Below are 24,402 nucleotides of genomic sequence, written 5' to 3'. Positions count from 1 at the left end.
TCAAACAATGACAGAATCAAAGACCTCGCTCCTGCAAATAGTGACAGACAGGTGGAAGACAAATTGGGAGTACAGCGTGTGTTGGCTAGTGTGAGAAAACTGTCTGATTCTTTAAAAAACAGCAAACACAGCAACACAAATGGAACGCAAACTGGAAATGGAAAGCCTGAAACAGTAAAAGAGAGGGAGAACGTGGTCGTTGAATCGAAGATCAAAGCCATGGAGGGAGACTACTTTCAAGTGCAAGGAGCAGAAGAAACAAATGACGAACTACACAATAGTGCAAACTTCCAGGGCCACTACCAAATAAGACTCCTGTCAGCAACAAACCCTACAAAGAATTGCAATATGAAGCCTTTGTGTTGGATCCCATTATAAAGAAAACACTGGAATCAAGTCAAATAAAAGGTCAAGATGAAAACATGGAAAAGAAAAATTTTGCAACGGAGGACAAGCTAGCTTCAAAACAGACTGATACACCCACGGAGCGACAGAACAGTAGTGAAAAGATTAAACAACAGACTGTGAGCCAATCTAGTTTATCAGCCAGGGAAAGCCAGAGCTCAAGAACTTCAGACCAAACAAGGGATAATGCAGTCAGTGAGAAACCTGGAGTTAAACCAAAACTGAAATCATCCACAATACCTGAAATATCGGCGATTGCAGACTATGCTAGATTAAAAGTAATTGTTTCAGAAGAGCAGGAAAGCACAATCCAGGAATTCCCACCGAAAAAGGAAGGATTCTTTCCACTCATACAGAGTCGCCATAGCAGACGTCCAGTGTTCACTCTTGACCAGAAAGAATACCCCGTGAAAGAGAAGAAAATGCCAAATAAACCAGAGATGAGTGCCAAGGTGAACAAAGAGCCAAAAGCATTAGTATTTCCCATCACAGAAAAAGAACACCAAAGAACTGGGATGTTCAAACTGGGAGATAAAGAAAAGCAAGAGAAACCAGAAACCCAAGGTATATCAGATACTGGAGAAAAACATACTCAATGTCTCAAAGAAAGAATGAAGTCACCAGCAACTCTTTGCAAGAACCAGGGACGTGAAGAGCAAGTGGCTAGAACTGAAGCTCAGAGACAAGTAGATCAAAGTAATCCTCTGTCAGACAATTCTGACCTGCAAACGATATTCCCATCTGCTGCAGTCAACAGGCCAAGAAATACATCTGCATCACAACATCTAATGTCACCTGTGAACTTTAATGCATGTGAAAAACATGAACAGCACAAAGATGACAGCAGAACTCCAAGAAAAGCTGAGCCACTTGATGACAAATGGATTAAGAGAAGAGAGGAGAGAGAAGAAAAGCCAAGTCAAGAAGGGCTTGCAACTCAGCATGACGAAACCACAGCAAAACAGTCAGAGAAAGAAGCATCGCAAATAGAAAAAGAGAAAAGGGCAGAAGAAATCATGAAAAAACGCATCATAGAGGAGAGCAGAGCTTCTCTAGCCGAAGAGGAGAGAAGATCAGCTCAGAGAGAAGAGGAGAGGAGAGCAAAAGAGAGGGAAGCCATAGCTCTTAGGATCAAGGAGAGGCGGGAAAAACAGAGAGAATCCGATAAAAGAGCAGAGAAAGACAAAAAAGCAAAACAAATGAAAGAAAACAGAGCTGCTCCAAAAGAAGAAGAGATGAGCGCAAAGCTAAGAGAAGGAGAAAGAAAAGTGAAAGAAACTGAGCGAACAAAAACTGAGGAAGAGAGAAGAGCAAAACTGAGAAGAGAGGAAGAGCAGTTAAAAGAAAATGAGAAGAAGAGGTTGAAACAGCAAGAGGAGAGAGCTGTTCAAGAGGAACAGCTGAGGAGAGCTGCACTTGAGAAACAAAAGTTAGCTGTTCAAGAGGAGCAGCAGAGAAGATCTGCTGAAGAGGAACACCAGAGAAGAGCTGCACTTGAGAAACAAAATGTAGCTGTTCAAGAGGAACAGCAGAGGAGAGCTGCACAAGAGGAACAGCAGAGGAGAGCTGCACAAGAGGAACAGCAGAGGAGAGCTGCACAAGAGGAACAGCAGAGGAGAGCTGCACAAGAGGAACAGCTGAGGAGAGCTGCACAAGAGGAACAGCAGAAGAGGGCTGTATATGAGGAGCAACAGAGAAGAGCAGCACAAGAGGAACAGCAGAGGAGAGCAGCACAAGAGGAACAGCAACAGAGAGCTGCACAAGAGGAACAGCAGTGGAGAGCTGTGCTTGAGAAACAAAAGAGCACTGCACAGGAGCAGCAGAGACGAGCTTTACAAGAAGAACATCAAAGAAGGGTGGCGCTTGAGAGACAAAAAATGGCAGCACATGAGGAGCAGCAGAGAATAGCTGCACAAGAGGAACAGCAGAGGAGAGCTGCACAAGAGGAACAGCAGAGAAGAGCCACACAAGAGGAGCAGCAGAGAATAGCTGCACAAGAGGAACAGCAGAGAATAGCTGCACAGGAGGAACAGCAGAAGAGAGCTGAACATGAGCAGCAAAGAAGAGCCACACAAGAGGAGCAGCAGAGGGGTGTCACGCATGAGGAGCAGCACAGGAGAGCTGCAAGAGAGGAACAGCAGAGGAGGGATGCACAACAGGAACTACATATTATAGCTGCACAAGAACAGCAGATGAGAGCTGTACTTGAGAAACAAAAGATAGCTGCACAAGAAGAACAGCAGAGAAGAGCCACACTAGCAGTGCAGCGAAAGAAAGATGTCCTGATTGAAGAACGAAAACAAATCGAGCAGACCGAGGAGAAAATACTTGCTGAAATTTTGGAAGAAAGGAAAAGAGCTCAGGGAGGGGGGGGCAGGAAAGCTGTTGAAAAAGAGAAAACAGCTGCAAAGCAAAATGTAGATAAACAAGCCAAAGAGGAGAGAACTGTTCAACTTGAGGACATCAAGGCTGAGGGAGAAAGTCAAGCAGCGCGAGAATGGCTAACTCAAAGAGAAGATGAGATCAAGGCCACAGCGAGTGAGGAAGATGAAAAACTTGCTACTCAGAGAAAAACAGAGAGAGCTACTCAGATGGAAGAGCAGCGAAAAGCCGCACAGATGATGGATGCTCTCCAGTATTATGCCATCAACTCAACAGAATCAGAAAGAAAAACCAAAGAAAGACAAGTATGCTCCCCATTTCCTTCCCAACAGAAACACAACCCACCAGAATGTGACTCAACGGAGGACTCAGGAACACACACAAAGCATTATAGGACACATGGCTCTGCATCTCCAGCTCCCCGATCCAACACCTCTTCGCCTGCTCTGGGAGCTAAGCCTTCAATGTTTAGGGTGAAGGATAACACCATCAGAGGTTCCTCTTTCACCAAGCCGGTCAAACCACGCTTCCATAAGAACTTTGGAGATGATTTCCGTGTGGGTTCACCCATCGAAAGGGTGTCAGAAAGAGGAGAGGAAGAGCAGGAGCTAATAAGACATGGTGCTGACACAAGATCAAACAGACTTGCTGTTATCAAAGAATTCTCAACTTCTCAGCCAGCGTCTTCATCACAGGATTATTCAGCTCATCAACCCCAGCAAAGGCCTTACTCTAGGAGGAGCATTGCCTTGGATGAAGATGACTCTCGCTCTATCATCAGCAACATGTCGGAAGGTGTAGAGAGTTTTGCCACCAGTGCGACAGATCTGGCAGATGTACGGAGCCTCTATGACTACGACAGGCCAGAATCAGCCTGTAGTTACAGCAGTGACATGTCCCGATCAATGGGAAAGCCGCCAACTGTTCCTCCAAAGAGTGACAAAGCCATGCAGAGAGCCAAAAGGCTGACGACTCGGAGGATTAACAAAGAGTTATGCAAAGCAAAAGAAGATAAGCATGCTGGAGTTGAGAAACCTCCTCAAGAAGTGTGCAGAGGTCCTCCCTCCTCCTCAAATGAGGTACATTACTCCAACCGTCACGCTGTTGCTTCCCCTCACTTTTCCTCACCTATCTCCCTTGCTCATGCTCCAGTCAGTATGCCCACCTCCCACACAGAGCACCCATCATCTCATCACTCTGTCCAAACTTCCCCTAATGCAGCTGGTGCTAGCTCCCTCCCAATTGCTTCACCCCACGTCACTGCTTCTGTTACTCTCCCTGTTGCCTCATCCAATCCTACTAGCCCTGCCTCTCACAATGCTGTTTTGAAAACGGTACCTCATGTTTCCTCTTCTCCCACTCTCCATCATGCCACCCATCCAGCTCCAGTGACACAGTACCACGTAGAGTCAAGCTATCCCCAGTCTTATCCATTTACACAGCGCAAAGTGCTGCAAGACCTCGGCTCGGGTCAATATTTTGTGGTGGATGTGCCTGTTCAAGTGAAAACAAAGACTTTTTTTGATCCGGAGACAGGAAAGTATGTTCAGCTGAATGTGCGCGAGTCCGGCCAGAGCACCTCCCGACCCCAGCCTCAGCAAACGTACCAACAGCCTCAGCTTCAACCCCAAATGCGAGTCAAGTCACAACATCCCCACTCCCAAGCCTCTCCGGCTGGCAAGCCCATGATGATGTATCAAGGCTATCACGGGTATCCTCAAGGTTACCAACCTACAGCTATCAACTCCGTGCCCCCCAATGGGTCATCAACCCCTCTGTCACTTCACCAGAACCAACAGCCTGTCAGGGAGAACCACAGCTATGGCTATCCGACCTCTGAAGTGCGAGAGAACTCTGAAGGGCATCGCTACAGCCCAGAGAAGACACCATACATGGACACGGTTAATGATACCGAGAAAACATATAACACACTTTACAACACACATGGCTCATATGAGGCGTTCCCAGAGTGTGACACAAACAGCCAGCTTGCAGGAAGCTCAGTTTGTGAAAATGATAACTCAGCCCACACACGGTATCAGCCCCGTGATATAATAACTATGGGTGAACTGGAAGACTTCATGGAGGTGTCTGACTGGTGAAAACACACATTTATATTTATTTGTATAAATGTAAAGCTTACAAAAAAGCTAAATGTAGTATTTGATTTTAAAAAAATAAAACCCAAAAGTGCATTGTGAATGGATCATGTAATGCAGTATTAAGCATTTGTTTGTAAGAGACTTGAATAAGTCGATAGTCTCGGAATGTTTTCTGTTAAATTGCTGCTTTTTGCTTCATTTTGGAGAATGATTGTTTAGCTATTTATTGTGTTAAGTTCACCATTCCATTTAGCATATGAATGTATGAAACTCAGATATGTTTCTTGTGAGTAGAGTGTGATCATTACTGCGCCGCCTCCTAAGCCTAGTGTTGCAGTGCCAGAACGTCAACAGTGTTTAGTAGCTTGGAGAAATCTTGTTCTCCATTTACACTGGCAGGCTTGAATAAGTGAATTATCTTCTTTTTTTTTTTCTTGTTTAAGAAATCATGATTTTGTCATTTTGTGATGCATGAGTGAGGTATTTTTAAATCCACATCTACTGTATTTCAGACCCGCTGATGGTGTATCTCATAGTTTATGCATTTAACCTCTGTGTCAAAGTGAAAACATGGCGATATGATTGTTACAGTTTTTAAAGTTTAATTTCATGCAGTGGTCCATTTTTAAAAGTTGTCTCTGTGTTGCTGTGAAGCAGAGGTGTTTGTTTTTTTTTCGACATGGACTTTAAACCGATGAAACCACAATTCATTCAGTTAAATAATCTGTCATCGTAATGACAATCTTTAAAAAAAAAAAAACTCATTGTAAAGGTTATGAATAAAAACAAAACGCAAATATGATAGATTGTTGCTGCAGGTTGATTTTATTTTACTACTCAACGGCCTATAATAAAAATAACTGCCGCTGGCATCCTGCTCTGTCTCTTGAAATGTTCCCTGGCTCTGAATGACTCAAATATAAAGTCTTTTTACTGACTACATAACACAATTACAAAGTGTTGTTCGGGGAGCTCTACAGTGTGTCTTGAGAGAGTTCAGAAACACAAAAAGAGATAACATTTGTTTGAGTATGATCCAATGATAGAAATAATAGAAGGTGAAGATGTCTCATCTTTGATTTCCCTTGATCCACAAACTCAGATTAAATGTTTGATGAAAATGCCTGCATATACTCCTCAGTTATAAAGTAACCTGCATTATTGTTGTCCCCCTGAGAAGCAGTAACTTGCTTTCACCACTGCAGGGCAGAGGAGAGTAATTTCTCCTCCACAGCAAAGACTTGAACTTAAGACTAATGAAAAGGAAAACTTGAGGGAAACCCCAAGTAAAGAAGGACACAAATAAGAAGACATATTCCAAATTGTACCTACTTGATAAGATAAAGATGTAATTATAATACAATGAGACACTTTACAAACCAAAAAATATTTTTTTTCTCTTGGTTAAAAATGACTGAAACACATCATCAACCTAGCGGGTACATTTTCCACTGAACCCGTCCATGAAGACGGTCCTTTATGGGCCATATGTATGAAGGGTTAAATCTGTTGTGTAATTCCATTTGGCTTTGGCAGAGCTCAAAGCACCAGCAGAAGCCCTGCCTCAGCAGTTTAGGCTGCCCAATAAAGCAGCAGGCTTCGTACCACTGGGACAGTCTGACAACCACAGCCAGAGACAAATCCATGCCACTCTGTCCAGCAGACAGGGAGAGGTCCCAGCACACACATACACACACACATAAATGCATTAACACATGCATGTAAGCACAAAAACAGCTACATACATGTGACCAGCAACCTTTCCTCCTTGTATTTATTTTTTGTTTTTTTGGCAGATGCAACAAAAGCATTGCCCCTTTACTGTGAGAGGAACTTGACTTAGACTGAGTAAATGCATTTTCAGCACTTTAATGTGAAAGCTTTTCAAAATCACACACACGCACACACACACACACAAACCACAAGACTTGACCATCGCTTTAGAGTTCTGGGGTTTGGGACCTGGTCCAAGACTCCTCACAGAAACACAGGAAATGACATTTCCTACATTCTGCAGGACACACAGACAGAGAGAGAGGGAGACAGAGACAGAGAGAGGGGGGAGAGAGGGAGAGAGAGAGAGAGAGCACTGGGAGAGTGAGTGGGAGTTTCTAAGTGGGAACAGAACATTTACTGTTTCATATTACACAAAAGTTGGGAAAGAGGAGAAGAGTTAATGGTGGATAAGGGTTCTGTTGGGTCGTCGTAGTCAGACTCTATCTTGAATGTAGCTGCTTGTTAAAGTGCTGTGCAGTCGTCTGGGTTTATGGATTCGCTGACTGTGGAAAATGTACTTCTCTATAGTGGTCCTTGTCCTGACTAAGGCTCTGGTCACAGGTAAGTTTCCCCTTTAACAGCACGCGCAAAACGTAGGTCAGACTGAGAGCAAGCATGCAGAGAAGATGTTTTATGTGCTAACCTGCTGGTCAGAGATGCAACGTTGTAGAACCATACATTTGAGGAAACTTTGGCATGAAAATAAAGTCAAAAAAGTACAAAGTAACAAAGAAAAGTTGCATGTCATTGTCGCATAAATGGTAATATGGACATTCTAAATGTGGTTTTGATTTAAGGAAACCTGGTGAGTTATGCAAGTTTGTTGTGGGAAAAAACCCTTTACTTTAAAGTGTTAGTTGGGGTCTTAGACATTAAAAGGTGAAGGACAGAGCCTGAGGGAGATTCTTGACTTCACACAGCAGAAGACCAGACGTCAACAACAACAAAAAACAGCAAAGGCTGCCCAGATGGTCCCTCTTATGTTGTCGTGTCTCTCTACTGAAGATGAATGTTTCCTACCTGTAGACCTTCTCTGATCACACATATTGTGTCCAGACCTGGTGTCTGACAGACTTGACTCTGAGTTAGCAGTAAAACACAACTAACTCCAGGAGCTTTGCTTCTTTTCTTGTTCCCCCCTCTCTGCTCTATTGTTATTATAAACTACATTCCCACCCAGTGATGGAATAACATTTGCCATAAAAGTGGAACCAGTGATAGTGTGAGCTCCATAAATCTAAGAGGCCATTATGAGTGTGTGTGTATAAACTTACTTTGTCTAAATGCCACAATTATGTCTAATGGGGAGGAAATCAAACATCATGCGAAAATGAAGACAGACTTTTTCCATGTGTGGTTCATCACCAACTAACTTGAAAGTCAGGGAGGAGTCACTAGGGCCACCAGATCATAGCACTCTTGTGTGGTTAATTGTTTTCATTTGTAAATACGACACATAAATAAAAGAAACTAGAGTAAAAGAAACATAAATACAAAAAAATATTTAACCCTTAACTTAAGGCATAATATATAAATATGTGTTTTGTTTCAACAGAGGTATGTCACGCCCTGAATGTGACCGTGACCCCTGGACCTATTGTCATGGTAACAGAGAAAGACAACTTGACTCTGTCTTGCCTGGTATCTCAGAGGAAGAGGAGCAACAGTGTTCTCATCCTGCGCTGGTTCTTCTCTCCTCCTGCTGCTCCCACTCCCATCCCTCCTCCTCCTCCTCCTCCTCCCTCCTTGTCTCCCTCTCCACCTGCCACCGAGTCCTCTCAGTTTCTCATCGTGAAGATGGGTATCAAGAAGATGAAGCTGTACGGTAACTACACCCGTCGTTTCCCGTCACCAAAGTTCCGCTTGTATGAGGACACAGAGGGAGAGCGCTACCGGCTGCAGATGTTCAGTGCGACGGGGACGGACCAGGGTTTCTACACCTGCAAAGTGCAGGAGATCCGCAAGCACAGGAACACATGGAGAGCATCGTCCAATGGTAGCAGCACCACTCAGCTCACAGGTAACATCAGGAGTACAACACAAACACATTTTCCTCTTCAGGTCTGTGGAAAGATATTCTGCCACTTTGTCAGCTGACAAAATACTTCAGTAATCATTTAAATCATTTAGTTTTAAGACATTTTCCCATAAACACATGCTGTCTAGGTGTCCTGGAGTTAAAGGCAGTTCAGGTGTGGGACTTTGTCGTGTGCCCGGGGGTTCAAATTAGACAAATTTATTTATTTATTCATTATTTATTTGCAAAAAAGCCTCCCCACACACAGCAACAGCAAATAAGGCTGATCATTTGTCTTACATAAATTATACCGGATATAAACAGGGGGTTAACAAATATCTATACACAGATGCACACGCATTCCTTAACATACACAAAGAAAGAATACAAATTCTTAGACACAGGTCAGGGAACATTAACACATATATAATATACAAATTAAAATTCTAGAGAAATTCAGATTTTGCTGATTTTATTGTAATAACATTTCCATTTTCGTTCGATCCAATGCAAGATCATTTATTTTAATGAGATTTCAACTGCACATGGTTTAGGTAGATGTACTAAAATTAAAACATTTACACAACCATTGTCGCTGACATGAAAAGGTCAAACAACTGTTTTTCTGTGTGTGTGTGTGTGTGTGTAATTACTCTGAAAATGTTTTCCATGGAATACTCATTTCCAGGGATTTTCCCCTTACAGCCGCACATTCAGTGTTGGCGTGCCGTTGTCTGCCAGTAGAAATGACTGAAATAAAGGAAAAGCAGCAGCTGTTATTAAAAGGGGTAAAAGGGTGAACAGAAACGAGTTGCACGTATTCTTTGACTCTGTAATGGAGCCTGTGTGTGTTTCAGCGTGACCCCAGTTCTCTGGCATTTCCATGTCAAAACAATGAGCTCACACAGCCACACCACACTCGACAATATCACGCTGTGTGTGTATTAGCAAGAGGAGTAAAAGGTAGAGTGTTGCTGAGTTAGAAGCAGTAACCTGTTTTCCCTCAAAAACTCAAAAACACTGAAAGACATGACGTCAGAGTTGACTGTAACGCTAGCCTCAGGGGAAAATTCACTTTTAAATCCAGTTATTTAGCCTGTGCCAAGCTTCCTGCAGATATCAACAGTAAACCACCTGAAAAAAGTCAGGAAAAGTACCTGTTTTGAAAAGGTTTAAGACATTTGTAACTGTTGGATAAAGATTGAAAGGTCCAGTGTCTGAGACCTAGTGACATCTAATGGTGAGACTGCAGATAGCAACAAAAGGAAGACTCCTCCACTCACATTAGGGAACTACAGTGGCCTTCACGTACCAGAAAGCATGTAAACACTCATTCATTTCTCGTTTATATAGTAAGCTCCTACTTCAACATTCAAAATGTATGCTTTGGCTTGCTCGTCCATTCTGGCTGCTAAAGAAATATGATGCCGTAAGAGCTTCCATCATGTAAGGCCTTCACCTAAAGTCATTATAAAAGGCAAAGGAAACCAAATGATTTTTTATAAAAATACATATGGGTTGTACGTATATTGATTTTCTGCCAATAAAGATGTAAGGATGCTGACATATTGTGTGCTATGTGGTTACACCTGAATTATTCAAACGGTTAACCTTTCACTAGTCCGTCTAGAAAGTTTAAGTGAGACACAGCCGTCCAGGAACGCCCTGCCCTATATTCAGGGAAACGTCCCGCTGAGGAAGCCACACAACCTCAGGCATTTCTGACATCCATCTGGCCACAGAACCAGAAAACACAAGAGCTGACATTAGAAGGGTAAACAAAGAAAACAGAGTTGCGCTCTAACTTTAATCCAGGGAAACCCCTCAGTCAGCAGAGTTCAGAGCAAAAGCCCACAGCCCACTCAGATCACTGGACTACTCGTAAAAGATTTTCCACAGATCTCTGAATCCCAACTCCAGACTTAATGGTTGAACACTTTCCGCTTTCATTCTGCACTGTTAGGCTAAAGTCTCGCTTCTCTCTGGCATCAGGTTTCGAAACCCTAGTTTTTCAGTGGAACGCTGACTTCGCTGCATTCCGTCTTGTAGCTCAACTGGGGAAAGCAGATGAGCCTAAATTTGTGCCTGTCGGTTTTTGGCTCTTTGTGAAAAGCCATATTTTTCAGATTAACTCTTTTGCAGCCACTGGTGCAGACATATGTGTACAACGTGAACTGTGATATCTCCCCAGCAGCTGACCTGTTCACCTCAGGCTACATGCAGTGAGCAGATGTTGGGTTTTAGCGCGTGATGACTCGCACTGTGAAGGTCAGATACTGTATGTGGTTGGCAACTCATGACTGTTACGTATCGGCTGTGCCCTAATCACGTGTTTGTGGCCATCCACAATTATCATATAGCATGAAATGGTTGAAACACTTTTAGGTAAAAGATGAATGTGATGGCACACATGTACACCTTTCCTCCACTGTACTTTCATGTCACATACTGAAGTGGCACAAGTTTGATTTTTTTTTAAATCAGAATTGATTTCTGTGTTAAAATGAAAAAGACCACATTCCATTTGTACTATCTGAAGTGACGGCCTCTGAGTGTGATAGTCAGACCGAGCGTTTGTTTCGAAACGGGCGAGAAGTCAATTAGAGTTAATATCTTATCATTTCTTATTAATTGGTTATCAACCTGTGTTTTAACAGACATATTAAAATCTCATTAAGGCGAGCAGAGAGAGAGCGATGGTAATTTATGTACATAGCCTCTCGTCTCTCCTTGTTAAATACCCCTGACCTACACACGGCCCATTATTCATTTGCACATACTGACAATGACTTCCTTCTTCTTCTTGTCACAGTGAAAACTGTAACGCACAGTTGTGACGGGACCAATAAAAGCAGGCGGACAATTTAAAGAGCAGCAGGGAGTCTCTCAAATACTGTCCAAGAACAATGGTGTGTGTGTGTGTGTGTGTTGGTTTGGCTGATGGTGCAGAGCTCTCCCTTCATGACGGCGGTTGTGATATTTCTAGAAACTGTTGTGGCTGCCTGATGTATTGGAGCGGTGCCCTAAGACAACAGCAATTTACAAATATAAATATGTGTAGAAGGTTTTTTTGCTGATTCCTTCTCAAACAATTGTTTCCCCAGTGCACTTTACTCACGAGGAGGGCAGCAGCGAAGGAGTGTGGCGTTTATTATCAGGTACAGTTTTTCCTCTCAGACCCGCTGATCATTTCACCATGTAACAGCTTCAAAATGTTCTACTGTCTTCTACTGTTCTTTCTTTTTTAACGATCTACTGTCTCTGCTTTGTAGATGTGTATCTATGCGCTGTGCTCATCTGTTCACTGGGCTTGCTCTCCATCTTCCTGTTCACTCTGGTTCTCACATGCCAGTGTTTTTACAAAAGACACAGACTCAAAGGTAAAAAAATAATATTACATATATGTGAATAGTGAATTTGTGTCCTACACAAATGACTGTTTCACACAACATGATTTCTCCTCTGTTTTCTCTGCAGCCAGTTACCTTCTTGTCAAGTGTCCAGAAAGCAGGTATATACAATAATAAATTATAAATAATTATTAATGAATTATTATAATTTATACAAATGTGAATTGAATCATTTTGATCACAAGTCAAGCCACAAAGTTTAGTTAAATTGGATTACTCTTCAGTTTTATTTTTATTATTATTATTATGTTTGTAATTCCAAAATTATTGTCTATTTGTATTTATTGTTGTAATCTGTCTTTTGAAGTTTTGAATTATGACACGTGTTGCTGACCTCTGACCTTGTAAAAAACATCTCAATCTCAATGGGACTAAACCGGGTTAAATAAAAGGTTAAATAAAAAAACAAAAATGATGTCTATTTAACCCTAATTAAAAGTCTGCTCCTTACAGCTCAGGAGAAACCGTAACCAGCTCCAGCAGCACCTCCAGTTCCTCTCCCAGAGTGCAAAGGAAAGACACAAGACAAAAGACTGACAGACGATCCATCGTGCCACCACCTAAACTACCTGTAGAGCCACCACCACACATACCAGCCCAAGGTAAAGAGGCATTTGATTTGTTTTCACATGCTCTGGTCTCAGTGTTCTTTCTTCTCAGATTGTTTCATCTGAAGGTTTTTAGAATTGAATACGAGTCTGAAGAGGCAAATGTTCAGGGGAAAAACCTAATTAGGTTGACAATAATTTTATGCAACCAAGATGAACCGTTTTTATGAACTAATCTTCAGGGAAACGACACTGGCTCTGTCCCCAAGTTTGACATTCTCCTCAAATTCTAAACACACTGCAGGCAATAGAAAGAAAAGGAATTAGCAGGTAAAGAAAACATTAAATGAAGACATACAGCAAATGCAAAAGCGGAACATTAAATCTGAAGCATAATTCAAAGCCAGTGACAAACACATCAGCAGAGAGATTAGCAGAAAAACAGAGTGATAATAAAACTTTGTGGCGTGTAACGTTGAAATCTTTGCTCGTTGTACTGTCTGAAGTTAACTGAACACGGCAGGATCAAAGTCTTGATTTTGAAGTCAAGAGAAACACTCATGTTTGCGAATTCATTTCCTTCCTGGCTGTTGTTTTGAGTCAATTAAATGTGTCTCTGCTTTTAGTGCCTGTTGCTGCAAAGAGACCTCGAAAGCCGAGAAGGTTAAAGACTCAGCCGAGGAGATCTGCTGCAGTGAGTCTCCCTCATCACACACACACACACACACACACACACACACGCTCCGTTATGCCTCCGTCTGCTGCTGTACAACTCTGTGATATGAACTTAATTGTAAAAATGTATTTATTAGCATTTTTAAAATATCTTTTTCTATGCACAGTTGTTATTGAGAAACATACAAGAGGGAATTTGTCTCATGACTGCGTGATTGTCTACAGCAGTTTATTGCCATTGCTTCATTCAGTTATGAGCTTGATAATTCTATTTAGCTTTATTGCTTCTCAAACACAATTATTTATTTAGAGTGCTTCATTGGTTTTATATCTACAATAAAAGTGTCAAACAAGTACATACAGAAGAAAACTACTCAAACTAAGGATCATTAGTACCTCTCCTGATGCCGTTCTTGTGATTTTGGAGTGGGATTTTGCTCCAGAGATGTGAGCATTTCTTGTGCACTCACATACTGATTGAATTAGTGCAGCCAAGGAATCCCTTTGTACTAAATGAGTAAACTGAATCATCCAAGAGGTCGAGCAAACCCTGTAAACACATAGTCTCTGCAGCTTAGAAACACTTCAGAGATTATTTACCTCCGAAAGTGAAACAATGCTGTCTTCTAAGAAAGATTTAATGCAGACAAGATGCATAGTGGGAGAATATGAAATGTTTATATCCAACACTTGCCTTTTCAAGACAGCTGGGATTTTAGGCCTCATCTGTGAGCTAATGTTGCCTCTCCTGCTTCCACCCCCTCCCTCGCTCTCTCCCTATAGCCCCGAGTATCACAGGAGGACAGTCTGACATATGCAGAACTAGAGCTGGTGAGACCGAGGCCGGAGCCACAAGCCTCCTCCAGTCCTGACCCTGCACCCTCAAGCCCGGACACAGTGTACGCTCAGATCCTCTTCCAGGAGAAACAGCTGTGAACGCAGCAGCTTGGTGCCTCCCATGGCAAAGATTCAGCTCTCAAAACTGAGCAAAGTGGCACCAAAAAGGACTATATTTATGAACTATCAGTACGGCATTTAGCATTTGTTTTTTTGGCTGTAAGTTACAGCTGTTGGTAATGAGGCTTTTGTGTTTCCTCAGTGCTGTTCCATTCCAGCGCAGCAGTTTTTTGGGTCTTATAATTCAGTTGTTTTGTTTGTTGGCATTGCTGGCCTGTGAGCCAGATGTTTATAAGAATGTTGTTACTGGTAACCATTCTGTATAAACTCTGGAGACTGTGGAAAGAAACCGTTGCCCAGGCTCTCTTTTACTGCCGTGTCATAAGACACCAAGCCTTTTAACTGCATTTACAAGTATAGCACTAATAAACAGAAATAATAAACGTATGCCTGGGAAAGATTCGTATCAATGTATCTGCAAATCATCTGTTCAAAGGCCGAGTTGTCAGATTTGAAATAATGTGTCTGGGGTCACAACCAAGATCTGTTTTAAATGACAGGAAAAATGAAAACATGATATTACAAACAGCTGCAGCACAGTCACTGACTGACAAACAGGCGGAGAAATGAGTGTGAGTTCTGTAATCTGTTCAAGGGAACAGGACGTTTTACTAAAAACATTTTTGTTCTTTGGGGCTGAGAGTGATGAGGACAAACGTAAGGCTGCAGTTCAGTATAATGAACTGAAACCGAGGGACGTAGGTAGCCCGCATCTGTCCACGAGTAATACTCCAGCCAGCACTTCTAAAGCTCAGTGATGAAAACGATTCATGTAGTTTGCTTTAATCCATGTATATAAATGAAAATGTGGTTTCAGTGTTTAGCTGCATGCCAGACAAACAAGACAAGACACAAAAGGGGGGGAGTGTCTTCTGCTTTTCATTTCAGACTCTTATAGAGGCACAGACATAAACATGAATCCTGGCAGCAGCAGGCATTAACGCTCAAGTACCCAGTAAAGGTGAATGGTGTGAGCCATTTTGTGAAGGTCAGTGTGAGAAAAATGGGATGAAGATAGAGATGCATGGAGAAGGAATGATGCACATCCACTGCCTTCTCTCTGTGAGTGGGAGAGACTGAGAGAGAGAGAGAAAGAGAGAGAGAGATCATCCCCCATAGTTCAGACTCACTGACTAGGATGAACCTGCTAATGACTACATTTATTCAAATTAGACTAATTGTAATCATGGTTAATAATTAGCTTTACAGTGCATTATAATTGGGTTAGGCTACAAGATGGTTCTGCCTAGGTGCAATAATTTATTTGATTTAATTATTCTGAGGAACTCAATGGTTTGACATTTCATATCATAAAACCAGCGGGGTAGAGAGAATGGAGATGGCCGTTGCCTTTAGAGAAGGTCATTGCTCGCTCTCTGGGAAAATTATGAGGACCATTTTCCACTCTATTAAGCTACTCCACTTAGCACAATTAGCCACACACACAAAGGTTAAAGAGAGAGACCTCTTGCTTTATGATAGAGAACAGTGGTGCATGTGCATGAGGGTGCAAGTGAGAGGCACAGGCAGAAAACAAGCCTCCACAATCTAACATCGTTTAAAATTCTAAATGACCTATTTTAACTTCAGCGCACTGATGTGGTGACTGTGTGTTTGCGTTCAACTTTTCTTCCAGAGAGGGAGTTTGTCTCACTTGAAATGTGTCAGGTGATGCTGCTGTGGAGTGATTTCAGAGGCTGAAACAGTCCAATGTGGCTACGTAGGAATATCCGTCCTTGGTTAACCGCGAACATTCCACACAAAAAGCCTCAACAAGCAGAAAAGGATACTTTAACAAATCCTCCAGTGCACTTGCATATGCTCGACATGATCCCAATAAACGTGTGTAGGATCATGAATAAGAAACAGTCAAATACTCACATCCATTAATAAATCTTCTATTGCTTTATCCTGGTGCCAATCCCAGCTGACATAGGGTGTGAAGGCCGGGATCACACCCTGGACAGGTCACCGGTCCATCACAGCGACACATAGAGACAAACAACCAGCCACTCTTTAAATACTCACATTGCGAGGCAAAGTCAAATTATGTGGAAAACCAACATCGGAATTCCAAGTAAACAATTCGACTAAACTAAAAACCTGACACACCACAAACATTCACCAGATAAAATGGTAGATTTGTGCATGCTGTCGTGTTTACAACAATCTGATGCTGGATGCAAAATGTGCGCTGCTACAGCACCAGATATTACACGACGAACATACACACTCTTGTTCATCAATCAAACGGTTCAGTTTGCTTCTACTTTCATTTTGCCTAGTTCAATCACAGGTTTTTGTTGTGGTGTGTCTTAACTGTGTCGGCACAGCAAGAATGTATTTAAATAACTGGAAGAGAAGAGTGTTTTTTACATTATTTCTCTCATCAAAATCTTTTGAGTTTCACCGTTTTTGTCTTACAAGAAAAGAAAATCTGACTGTGATTAGTGTCTCTGCTGCAAGTGAGGCCAGGAACCAGTCTGTGCATGTTTTCTGGACATATTGATGAATCCCAGGCGAAGCAAAATAAGATAATATCAAAATAAAAATTCAGATTTCAGACACAATTGAAATGACTAAGAATAACATGAGAAGATTCAGGCAAATGGCCATCAAGAATTTAATTCAAATGGGTGAAAATTCAGTATATACACACAAAAAAAACAATACAATGTCTGAAACGTGGATGTACAAAATATTGTAACGTTCCGCTTGGATAATTCAGGGAAGCTAATATACAGCAGTTCTCATTCTCAGCTGATGTAAGATGAATTCTCTGTGTCACGTCTCTCTCCCTCTCTTTCAGGATATACGGTCAATAGAAATGTTGCTTCATATCACTCACAGGTCCAGGTGAAAACTCTGCCCCAGGCATCGCCTGCTAACAAAGTAGCATGGCTCCTGCACAGGAAAATAATGGTGTAAAAATGGAAAAATAAAACACACAAGCAAGTCAGAGCTGTTTAAAAAACAAAAAAAACAAAAAAGTGAGTCATTCCTTTGCTCTTGTTGTGAAGGATATTTAACTGTACCTGGACATGGCCAGAGCTGTGATGGCTGGATTTTTATTGCAGTGGCGTTGTGACACTGTTCGACTTCTGTTTAGCTCTCGACACAACACCAGATGTCTTTTCCAGCCTTTATCCGGGAGCAGGCCACTCACTGTGGATAGATCGATAGATGACAATACATCATCCTCCTCCATCTATTACAGAGTCACTGTCTGCAACTCAATCTGTGGTACCCACAGAAACAACAACAACAAAAAATGCGACAAATTACCTGTGCATTAACACAGCGTTTATCTGCAGTTAGCAGGCTGTTAAACAGAGGAAAAAATATCCCTCAAAAATAAACGCCTCAGTGTTACGTAAAGACTTGTCTCGATGTAATTTGCAAAGCATAATACTCCTATGAGGTGATGCGAGGCTGTAACCAACGTATGCCAAATTGGATCTGGGTATTATTGCTTTCTAAATTATACACGCACACACACGTCAGCAGAATTACTCATCAGTGTTTACTGCCTCTATGTTTAATAACTTTATGACAACATAATTTCAGCTAGCCCTAACGCTAGTGAGAGATGGGGGTAAGCGTTACAATCTCTCATCTGGAAACCACGCTGTCTAGCTTTGAAATGAGCGCTTAAAAAAATAATCATCTTACACTTCAGGATTTATCTAATTAAATAATGATGGGTTTCTTTTTGAGACAAGAAACCGTTGCATCACAGAGAGTCTTCGGGTTGTGCTTGTGTCAGCCTCTGTTATTATCTGTGTTGTTTTAAATACAGCACCTACAAGCATATCCGGTCCTACTGACAGCAACATTACCGTCTCTCTCCACTCGGTCATGCCCTGGGGACACAGGCTCTTCTGGAGGGCCAGGTAATTGTGTTCTGGTGTACTCCGTCTTCCATATCTGTATGAGAGACACATAACGAGTGGCAAAATCAGACATAATTCAACATAATAACAAAACGTGCGCACACACACACACGCTCCAGTACACGCACACACAATCCATAACTCAAAGTAATAATAAAGTAATAATACCATTTGTGTATGTGTTGTGCATGTGGCATGGACACCGAGTGAAGCCTAATTTAGAGTTTACAGCTTTGATTGCATAGAGGCACCACATGTTTATAATAATCCTATGCAAGGACAGTCAGTCTCCAACACAACCCATATGCTGTTATTAATACTGTGATGGACATTCAAACAGCCACCAGCAGAGGGAAATACCACAACAGTGACTGTTATAGTAGAATACTGTACAATACATAACACAAATCTTCCTTCTGATCTACACTGCCCTGCCAAAAATACTCTACTAATGTGTTAGTGTCTCCCATATGGGGGCAGTGTTATGATCTGTGGTTGCTTCAGGTCAAAAGTCAGCCAACTCCCTAAATAAATTTGATTAGAGATTTTAATTTTTTCTTTAGAAAAAAGCATTAAGCATTAAGCATTAGTAAAGCTTCAGTTTAATATTAACTGTGTTGTCATTTTAAAACAAGATGAAGCATTAATTGACCCTATTAAAATATTAATTACTATACTCCAAGGTAAGGATGAGGATTTATAGATATGAATTATTTCCAACATATATATTTATTACACTTTTTTTTAATTGCCATGGAACACTGAAAAATATTAAATTGCAGTCTTTGCAATTGGCTAAGTGTATTCTTTCATGATTTGAAATCGCCTTCATGTAGATTTAAATAAACATTGTGACACTACATAAGTGATGTCATGTCAAATGAGTGTAATAATCAAAGCCAAATTTTGAGTGTGGGACTTTTTTTAGTATCAAAGATACAAACATTCTTTCTCATTTATGCAGCAAAAGCCATTGGGTTAGGATTGTGGGTTATATATAGGGTTACCTGTATGATGCCGTCAGCACAGCCAGTAACAATGACGTTCCTCGAGTCCCATTCATGACGCTGACTGAAGCTTACACACAGGATGTCTGTCCGAGGCTCAAGGGAAGTGTCAGTGCAGCTCAGCAGCTGACCCTTCATGGTCCACAAGTAGAGCACAGGTCCCGCACATGACGCAATCTCACCCTTTGACAGAGCAAAATGGTGGTGACACCCATGTTATGCCCAAAACATAGACAAAGACGATGTACATGTTGTCACTCATGAGAATCCTCCCTTCCCAATGCTGTCATGCTGAATGAGAGGAGAACAACATGAAAACAGAGTGCCAAAAATTACAAAGAAGAAAGAAAGGAAGGAAGGAAGGAAGGAAGGAAGGAAGGAAGGAAGGAAGGAAGGAAGGATAGCACTTAAAGAATTACTAAGATACTTTCGAGGACTCACAGTGAGTTCATTGATAGCCAGTGCAGAGACGCTGGTTGTGTGACCTGCTAACTGGGTGATATAGCTGAGCTCCTCCATGTCCCACAGAATACAGGTGAGGTCACGGGAGCCGCTCACAATCATGTTGTGGACCTCCGACACTGCCAGACACGTCACTGAATCTGTGTGACCGTATAATGGCTAAGGAAGGGGAAAAAAAAAAATACGGTTTAAGAGTGTGTTTATACTACGCGTGTGGCAGTTTACTCTGGATGTAGCTGTATATCTCTAACAAACCAACCTGTCTAAGTTTCATGTGTGTGAGTTTATCCTTGTTGACTGTTACATCCCACACACACACCACGGTGCTGGTTCCTGCAGTGATGACGGTCATCGAGTTAGGACAGGCTGCGCACAGCGTCGTGCCCCAGTCACATAAACTCTCACACACCGCAAAGGTCTAGGGAAAAATAAGGACACCATCATGACACATATTGGTCAATTGATTAGGTAAACTTTTAGTAGGCAAACTTGCCGAAAACACATTGAACCTTGATATGATTGGCAGACAGTTTTGACAATATTTATTAAAATATGCAATTTTATATATATATATATTTATTTCTTTATTTTATTTTTTTAATTAACCCAATAGGCTAATTAAACCATCAACCCAATCCTCACATTCAAAATAGTTAGTAAATAGTAATACATTGCAATAGTCTTTTGATTCATAGAATTTTAGAGAATTTATTACTGGATAACCACTTGAGATAAAGCATCTTGTTTCAGAGGGGGTCAGAAACTGATAGATTTTCAGTCCTAGAGGACTGTGTGATACAGCATCAATCCACACGCATACTGTACCTTCTCTGTGACATAGTTTCCAAAGGCACAGCTGTTGTCAGGGAAACCCCAGCTGAAGAAGCAGGTTGACAGAGGCGACAGGAGGAGACGGCTCTTCTCCAGCACCAAGACCTCTTTTTCCAGACACAGTATTTGACCTACTGGGCCCCTCGATAGCTCTGCAGAGGGATTTACAGTGATACTGAGAATGGGGAACCATGAACAAAAAGTTGTGAAAGAAAGTAAGGGATCTCCTTTTTTTTTGTCAGCTAATCTATATGCTGCTATAAAAAAATCATAATGTAAAAAAAAGTGACCTCATTCTTCCTTTAGTGTACTCGAATAAACTTGGCCAGCCGAATAAAGGTAATGGCTGCTCAAAAAACATCACATTAAAGAGTTTTGTAGCTCCGTAAACTTGTAAAGAATTTCATTAAATTGACCACTGAAAACTGGGCAATTAAAACAACTATTCCCAGGCTACATAAAGCTGAGCAAACCTCTGTTCTTCAGGGACACCTGCATCCTGGATAGTGCAAGTTGTCTGTGCATGTGCGTGCATGAGCCAGTGAGAGAGATAGGCTGTAATTGTGCCCATAATTGACCTGTACATGCAGGAACAGGCAGAAATCATTACATCCTTTCACCAGTTCTGCTTCTAAAATCCCCAGAAAGAACTTGTGCCTGCATAAGTCTCAGCGTTCCTCCTCCTATTCATCTCTATCTGCTTATTGATCAGATCAGACACTCAAAGATTTAATATGAAATGTAATATGCAGGAATCTCTCCCTGAGCATTCGCAGATTCATCTCCTCTCCCTCAGTGGGCCTGTAGGGATATTCAGATTATTAAGTAGGGCTCAGCGGAAGAGTCATCTCCATATTGTAGCTCTAACAGATCGCTACCTCTACCCTTCTACAGTATAAATTAATCTATGGACATTCTCGCCCGGTTTCAACGATTCTCTTGAGACCGGGGAGCATCTTGTATATAATAATTGACATCAAATGGAGTGAAATAAAATAAAGGGGGAACAATACACAATAGTACCAAATGCAGATGACTATAATTGATTGAATTTAGTTTACTCAGCAGAAAAATAGCATAGTTGATTCAGTACTTTGGAAATATTTGTTGATTATGAGGTTATATGATGATATATTAATACTTTTCTGTGTTGAGTATGCTAAAGATGAAGCTACAGTCCTTAGCCACCAAGCTTTGCTTTGCATAAAGAATGGAAAAGGAGAGAGTCCAGTGCAGAAGTAAAAAGAAAAGGCAAATAGAATCTCAAGAGGTAATGGTAGACAGCTGGGTTAATTTACCACAGGCTGTTGCTTCATATTTAGTGCACAGGTATGAGAGAGGTGCCAATCTTGGCAGGAAAGCATATTTAGCAAAAGTCATTTAAGATTAAAATCAATTATTCTGCTATCTCCCATGTGCCATGATATGGCAGTACCTCTGAATGGCTGAGTCGTGGTCTTCAGTGTGTCCAGTCTAAAGAAAAATGGAGTCGGATGAGGTGTTGATGATCCGTCTTTCTTAGAGCCGAAGCGAGGTGGATGTGCTTTGGTGAAAAGCTAAGACGAAGAAGCAGATAACACATTTTTAAATAAAATATGATGCACGTGAGAAGTCAAGTATTTTTTGTCACACTTTTTTTTCTTTTCACCTGTTTGGGAACTTGGCCAAAGTTGCTGACGTATCCCAATATTGTGCTCCTTATGAGGGGATCTTTAGGATTCTGTCGGCCTCTCTGGATGTAGAAGTAAGGATGGAAAGTGTTGACGCTTTCAACGGCAGCTGGACCTTGTTGCCGAAACCCAAAAATGAGGTCGATCCACTGGTGGAGGTGGGAACTCACATAGTCACTTTCCAAGGCCTAAGGCAAAAAAAAAAAAGTGCAAAGTATTATTGCACAAACTCAGACCACCTATTTAAGGAACATTAAATATTGCTATATAGTATATGCATTGTGCAGTACAGTAAAGAAATACTGCAGTGTGCAGCTTTTATTGTTATTACAATCAGGCCAGAACCATCAGTCAAGCAGTTAATATGAGAGTTTAGAGAAACAAAAAACTTCTAGGAGAATACCAATCAAATTATTCAGGTACTGTATGATTTTTTCCGAAAGTCAATTTCAAAGTCCAGAGCAGCAGGAAGCTGCACAGCTGTGTTATGAGCATATCTTCATGTTAGAATTAAAGAATGGTTTCAGTTGAATTACACAGAGATTGGTTTTGAGGAGTTAATAAGGAAAACTGGGCATTATGACCAGCCATATGCGTGCACCCAATCTTAATAAACCCATTGTGGAACAGCCGAAAAGAAAAAAAAGCACAGATCATAACAAGGAGATATTGTCCTCAAGTTAATTTGTCTATGGAAGGGGAAAAAAACACAATCTTCTAAAGTCACTAATTTTATCAGAATGCTCGGCAAGATGAGTAGTTCAGTAGATTACAGAGTGATAACCATCATAGTTGCCCCAGGAATGGAAAAAGGGAGGGTCACACTCACACAAGAAATCAGACCAACATGATCAGTTTTACCCTACACATGGAAAGTGATTAAAAAGAGAGAGAGCGAGAGCAAGAGCTGAGCAAAGAGAGAGACTATTCGGCCCATAAACAGCCGTCAGAAATAATGGCACAGTGAAAAAGATCATGCCTTGTGTCTAGCCTGGACACTGTTAAATAGGCCTGTTGTCCTTCAGTGTCTTTCATCTGGATTTCTTTGCTTTTTCACGCATTTGCATTTGATAAGAAGGACAACAGCTCTTTATATTTGACAACAGTCCATGCTAGAAGAACCAAACGCAATGGTCTTTAAAGACTTGAACACACAGGACAGTGGCTGTTATAAATACGATCCGTCTCTTATACTTTGGTATAAAAGAATGGAGCGAAACAGAATGACAGCAAATAAATGTGTCAGTGGACTCTTGTGTTAAGATACTAAAACAGTGCATTTTCTGTGTACATACAGACATTATTAGGTCTTATGGGAAAGGCCTCTCTGCATGTAACAGGCCAGTCAGTCCAACTGCAACAGACAGGCATAGTGAGTGGGGGTCGGGGGGGGTCACTGACCTCTCGATGGATTCTAATGAACTCCTGAGGGTCACCTTTCGCCCATAGAGGCAGCTCCACATCTCCCAGAGCAGTACCATCCTCCATGCAGCCTGTAAAGATATGTATCAGTAAAAAACTGTGCTTTTGAAATATTAGAGAGCTGAAAAAGCACATGCATGAAGATAATAAAACTGGTGATATTTGAATGCTGTCACAATCGTTGGAAAGACCAAAACCAAAATAGCTGTGTAGCCTGGAATGATCATTTTTCACTATTGCCTTCTTAAAACCTTCCCAATTGTGACTGACTTACTGCACATACTATAGTTTTTAAGTTTAGTTTTGTTCAGTTCCAAATAAGAGATCAAACTGCTGTAAATACTCATAAATAGATTAAGATCAGGACTAAATATAAAATAATGTACTGAATAATGTTTGCTAAAGACTACAGTGTCCTCCCAAAATGGGTTTATGGCTAAAAACCACAGAAAGAGTAAGAGGATACTGCGCAACAGTACGGAAAAAGAGAAATATGTTGAATACTTGGGGCACTTAAAGGCCCAGTGTGTACAATGTAGAATCACCTGATTGTATTCATTGTTGTTTTTCACTACATTATATAAGAATGCCGCTGTTTTGGACCACCGTGTTTTTACAGTAGCCCATCATGGACAAACTAAACAGCTCTTCAGTTTTGATGTAGTTTTGACTACATAACTACATAGGTTTGCAAACACACTTGGAAGGGAAGAGTGAGTGGTGTGGATATTCAGCGACAACAAGCCAATCACCAATAAAATGTGTTAAATTTTACACACTACTTTTAATAAATCTTAACAGGAAATCACATTTTCAATTATTATATATTATTATTATTGTTATAT

At 41.3% G+C, this 24,402-nt stretch overlaps 2 protein-coding genes across 4 annotated transcripts in view; one reads left to right on the top strand and one right to left on the bottom strand.

Moving 5' to 3' along the window:
• The first annotated feature begins 292 nt into the window (after nucleotides 1–292).
• Nucleotides 293–14,659, top strand: vstm4a (V-set and transmembrane domain containing 4a). Its single transcript, XM_044046285.1, has 9 exons — nucleotides 293–4,885; nucleotides 7,171–7,226; nucleotides 8,221–8,685; nucleotides 11,787–11,840; nucleotides 11,955–12,062; nucleotides 12,160–12,193; nucleotides 12,546–12,694; nucleotides 13,267–13,334; nucleotides 14,099–14,659. Exons 1-9 carry the CDS (start codon nucleotides 423–425, stop codon nucleotides 14,249–14,251), a joined length of 5,550 nt encoding a protein of 1,849 aa, XP_043902220.1. The 5' UTR covers nucleotides 293–422; the 3' UTR covers nucleotides 14,252–14,659.
• Nucleotides 14,660–16,881: 2,222 nt separating this feature from the next.
• wdfy4 (WDFY family member 4) overlaps nucleotides 16,882–24,402 on the bottom strand; it is a 38,496-nt gene continuing 30,975 nt past the window's right edge. For all 3 annotated transcript variants that reach the window (XM_044045549.1, XM_044045550.1, XM_044045551.1), the window contains 10 exons: nucleotides 23,537–23,628; nucleotides 22,114–22,323; nucleotides 21,901–22,021; nucleotides 20,460–20,617; nucleotides 19,894–20,052; nucleotides 19,614–19,793; nucleotides 19,173–19,355; nucleotides 18,112–18,199; nucleotides 17,308–17,437; nucleotides 16,882–17,176 (listed from right to left, as the gene is read on the bottom strand). In XM_044045549.1, coding sequence (XP_043901484.1) covers nucleotides 17,113–17,176; nucleotides 17,308–17,437; nucleotides 18,112–18,199; nucleotides 19,173–19,355; nucleotides 19,614–19,793; nucleotides 19,894–20,052; nucleotides 20,460–20,617; nucleotides 21,901–22,021; nucleotides 22,114–22,323; nucleotides 23,537–23,628 — 1,385 coding nt within the window. In that variant the 3' untranslated portion in view covers nucleotides 16,882–17,112. The remainder of the gene's footprint in view (nucleotides 17,177–17,307; nucleotides 17,438–18,111; nucleotides 18,200–19,172; nucleotides 19,356–19,613; nucleotides 19,794–19,893; nucleotides 20,053–20,459; nucleotides 20,618–21,900; nucleotides 22,022–22,113; nucleotides 22,324–23,536; nucleotides 23,629–24,402) is intronic.

This window comes from Solea senegalensis, linkage group LG15 (genome assembly GCF_019176455.1).
Source record: "Solea senegalensis isolate Sse05_10M linkage group LG15, IFAPA_SoseM_1, whole genome shotgun sequence".
In the NCBI taxonomy this organism is placed as follows: domain Eukaryota; kingdom Metazoa; phylum Chordata; class Actinopteri; order Pleuronectiformes; family Soleidae; genus Solea; species Solea senegalensis.
This window is presented reverse-complemented; position numbering and strand designations above follow the sequence as displayed.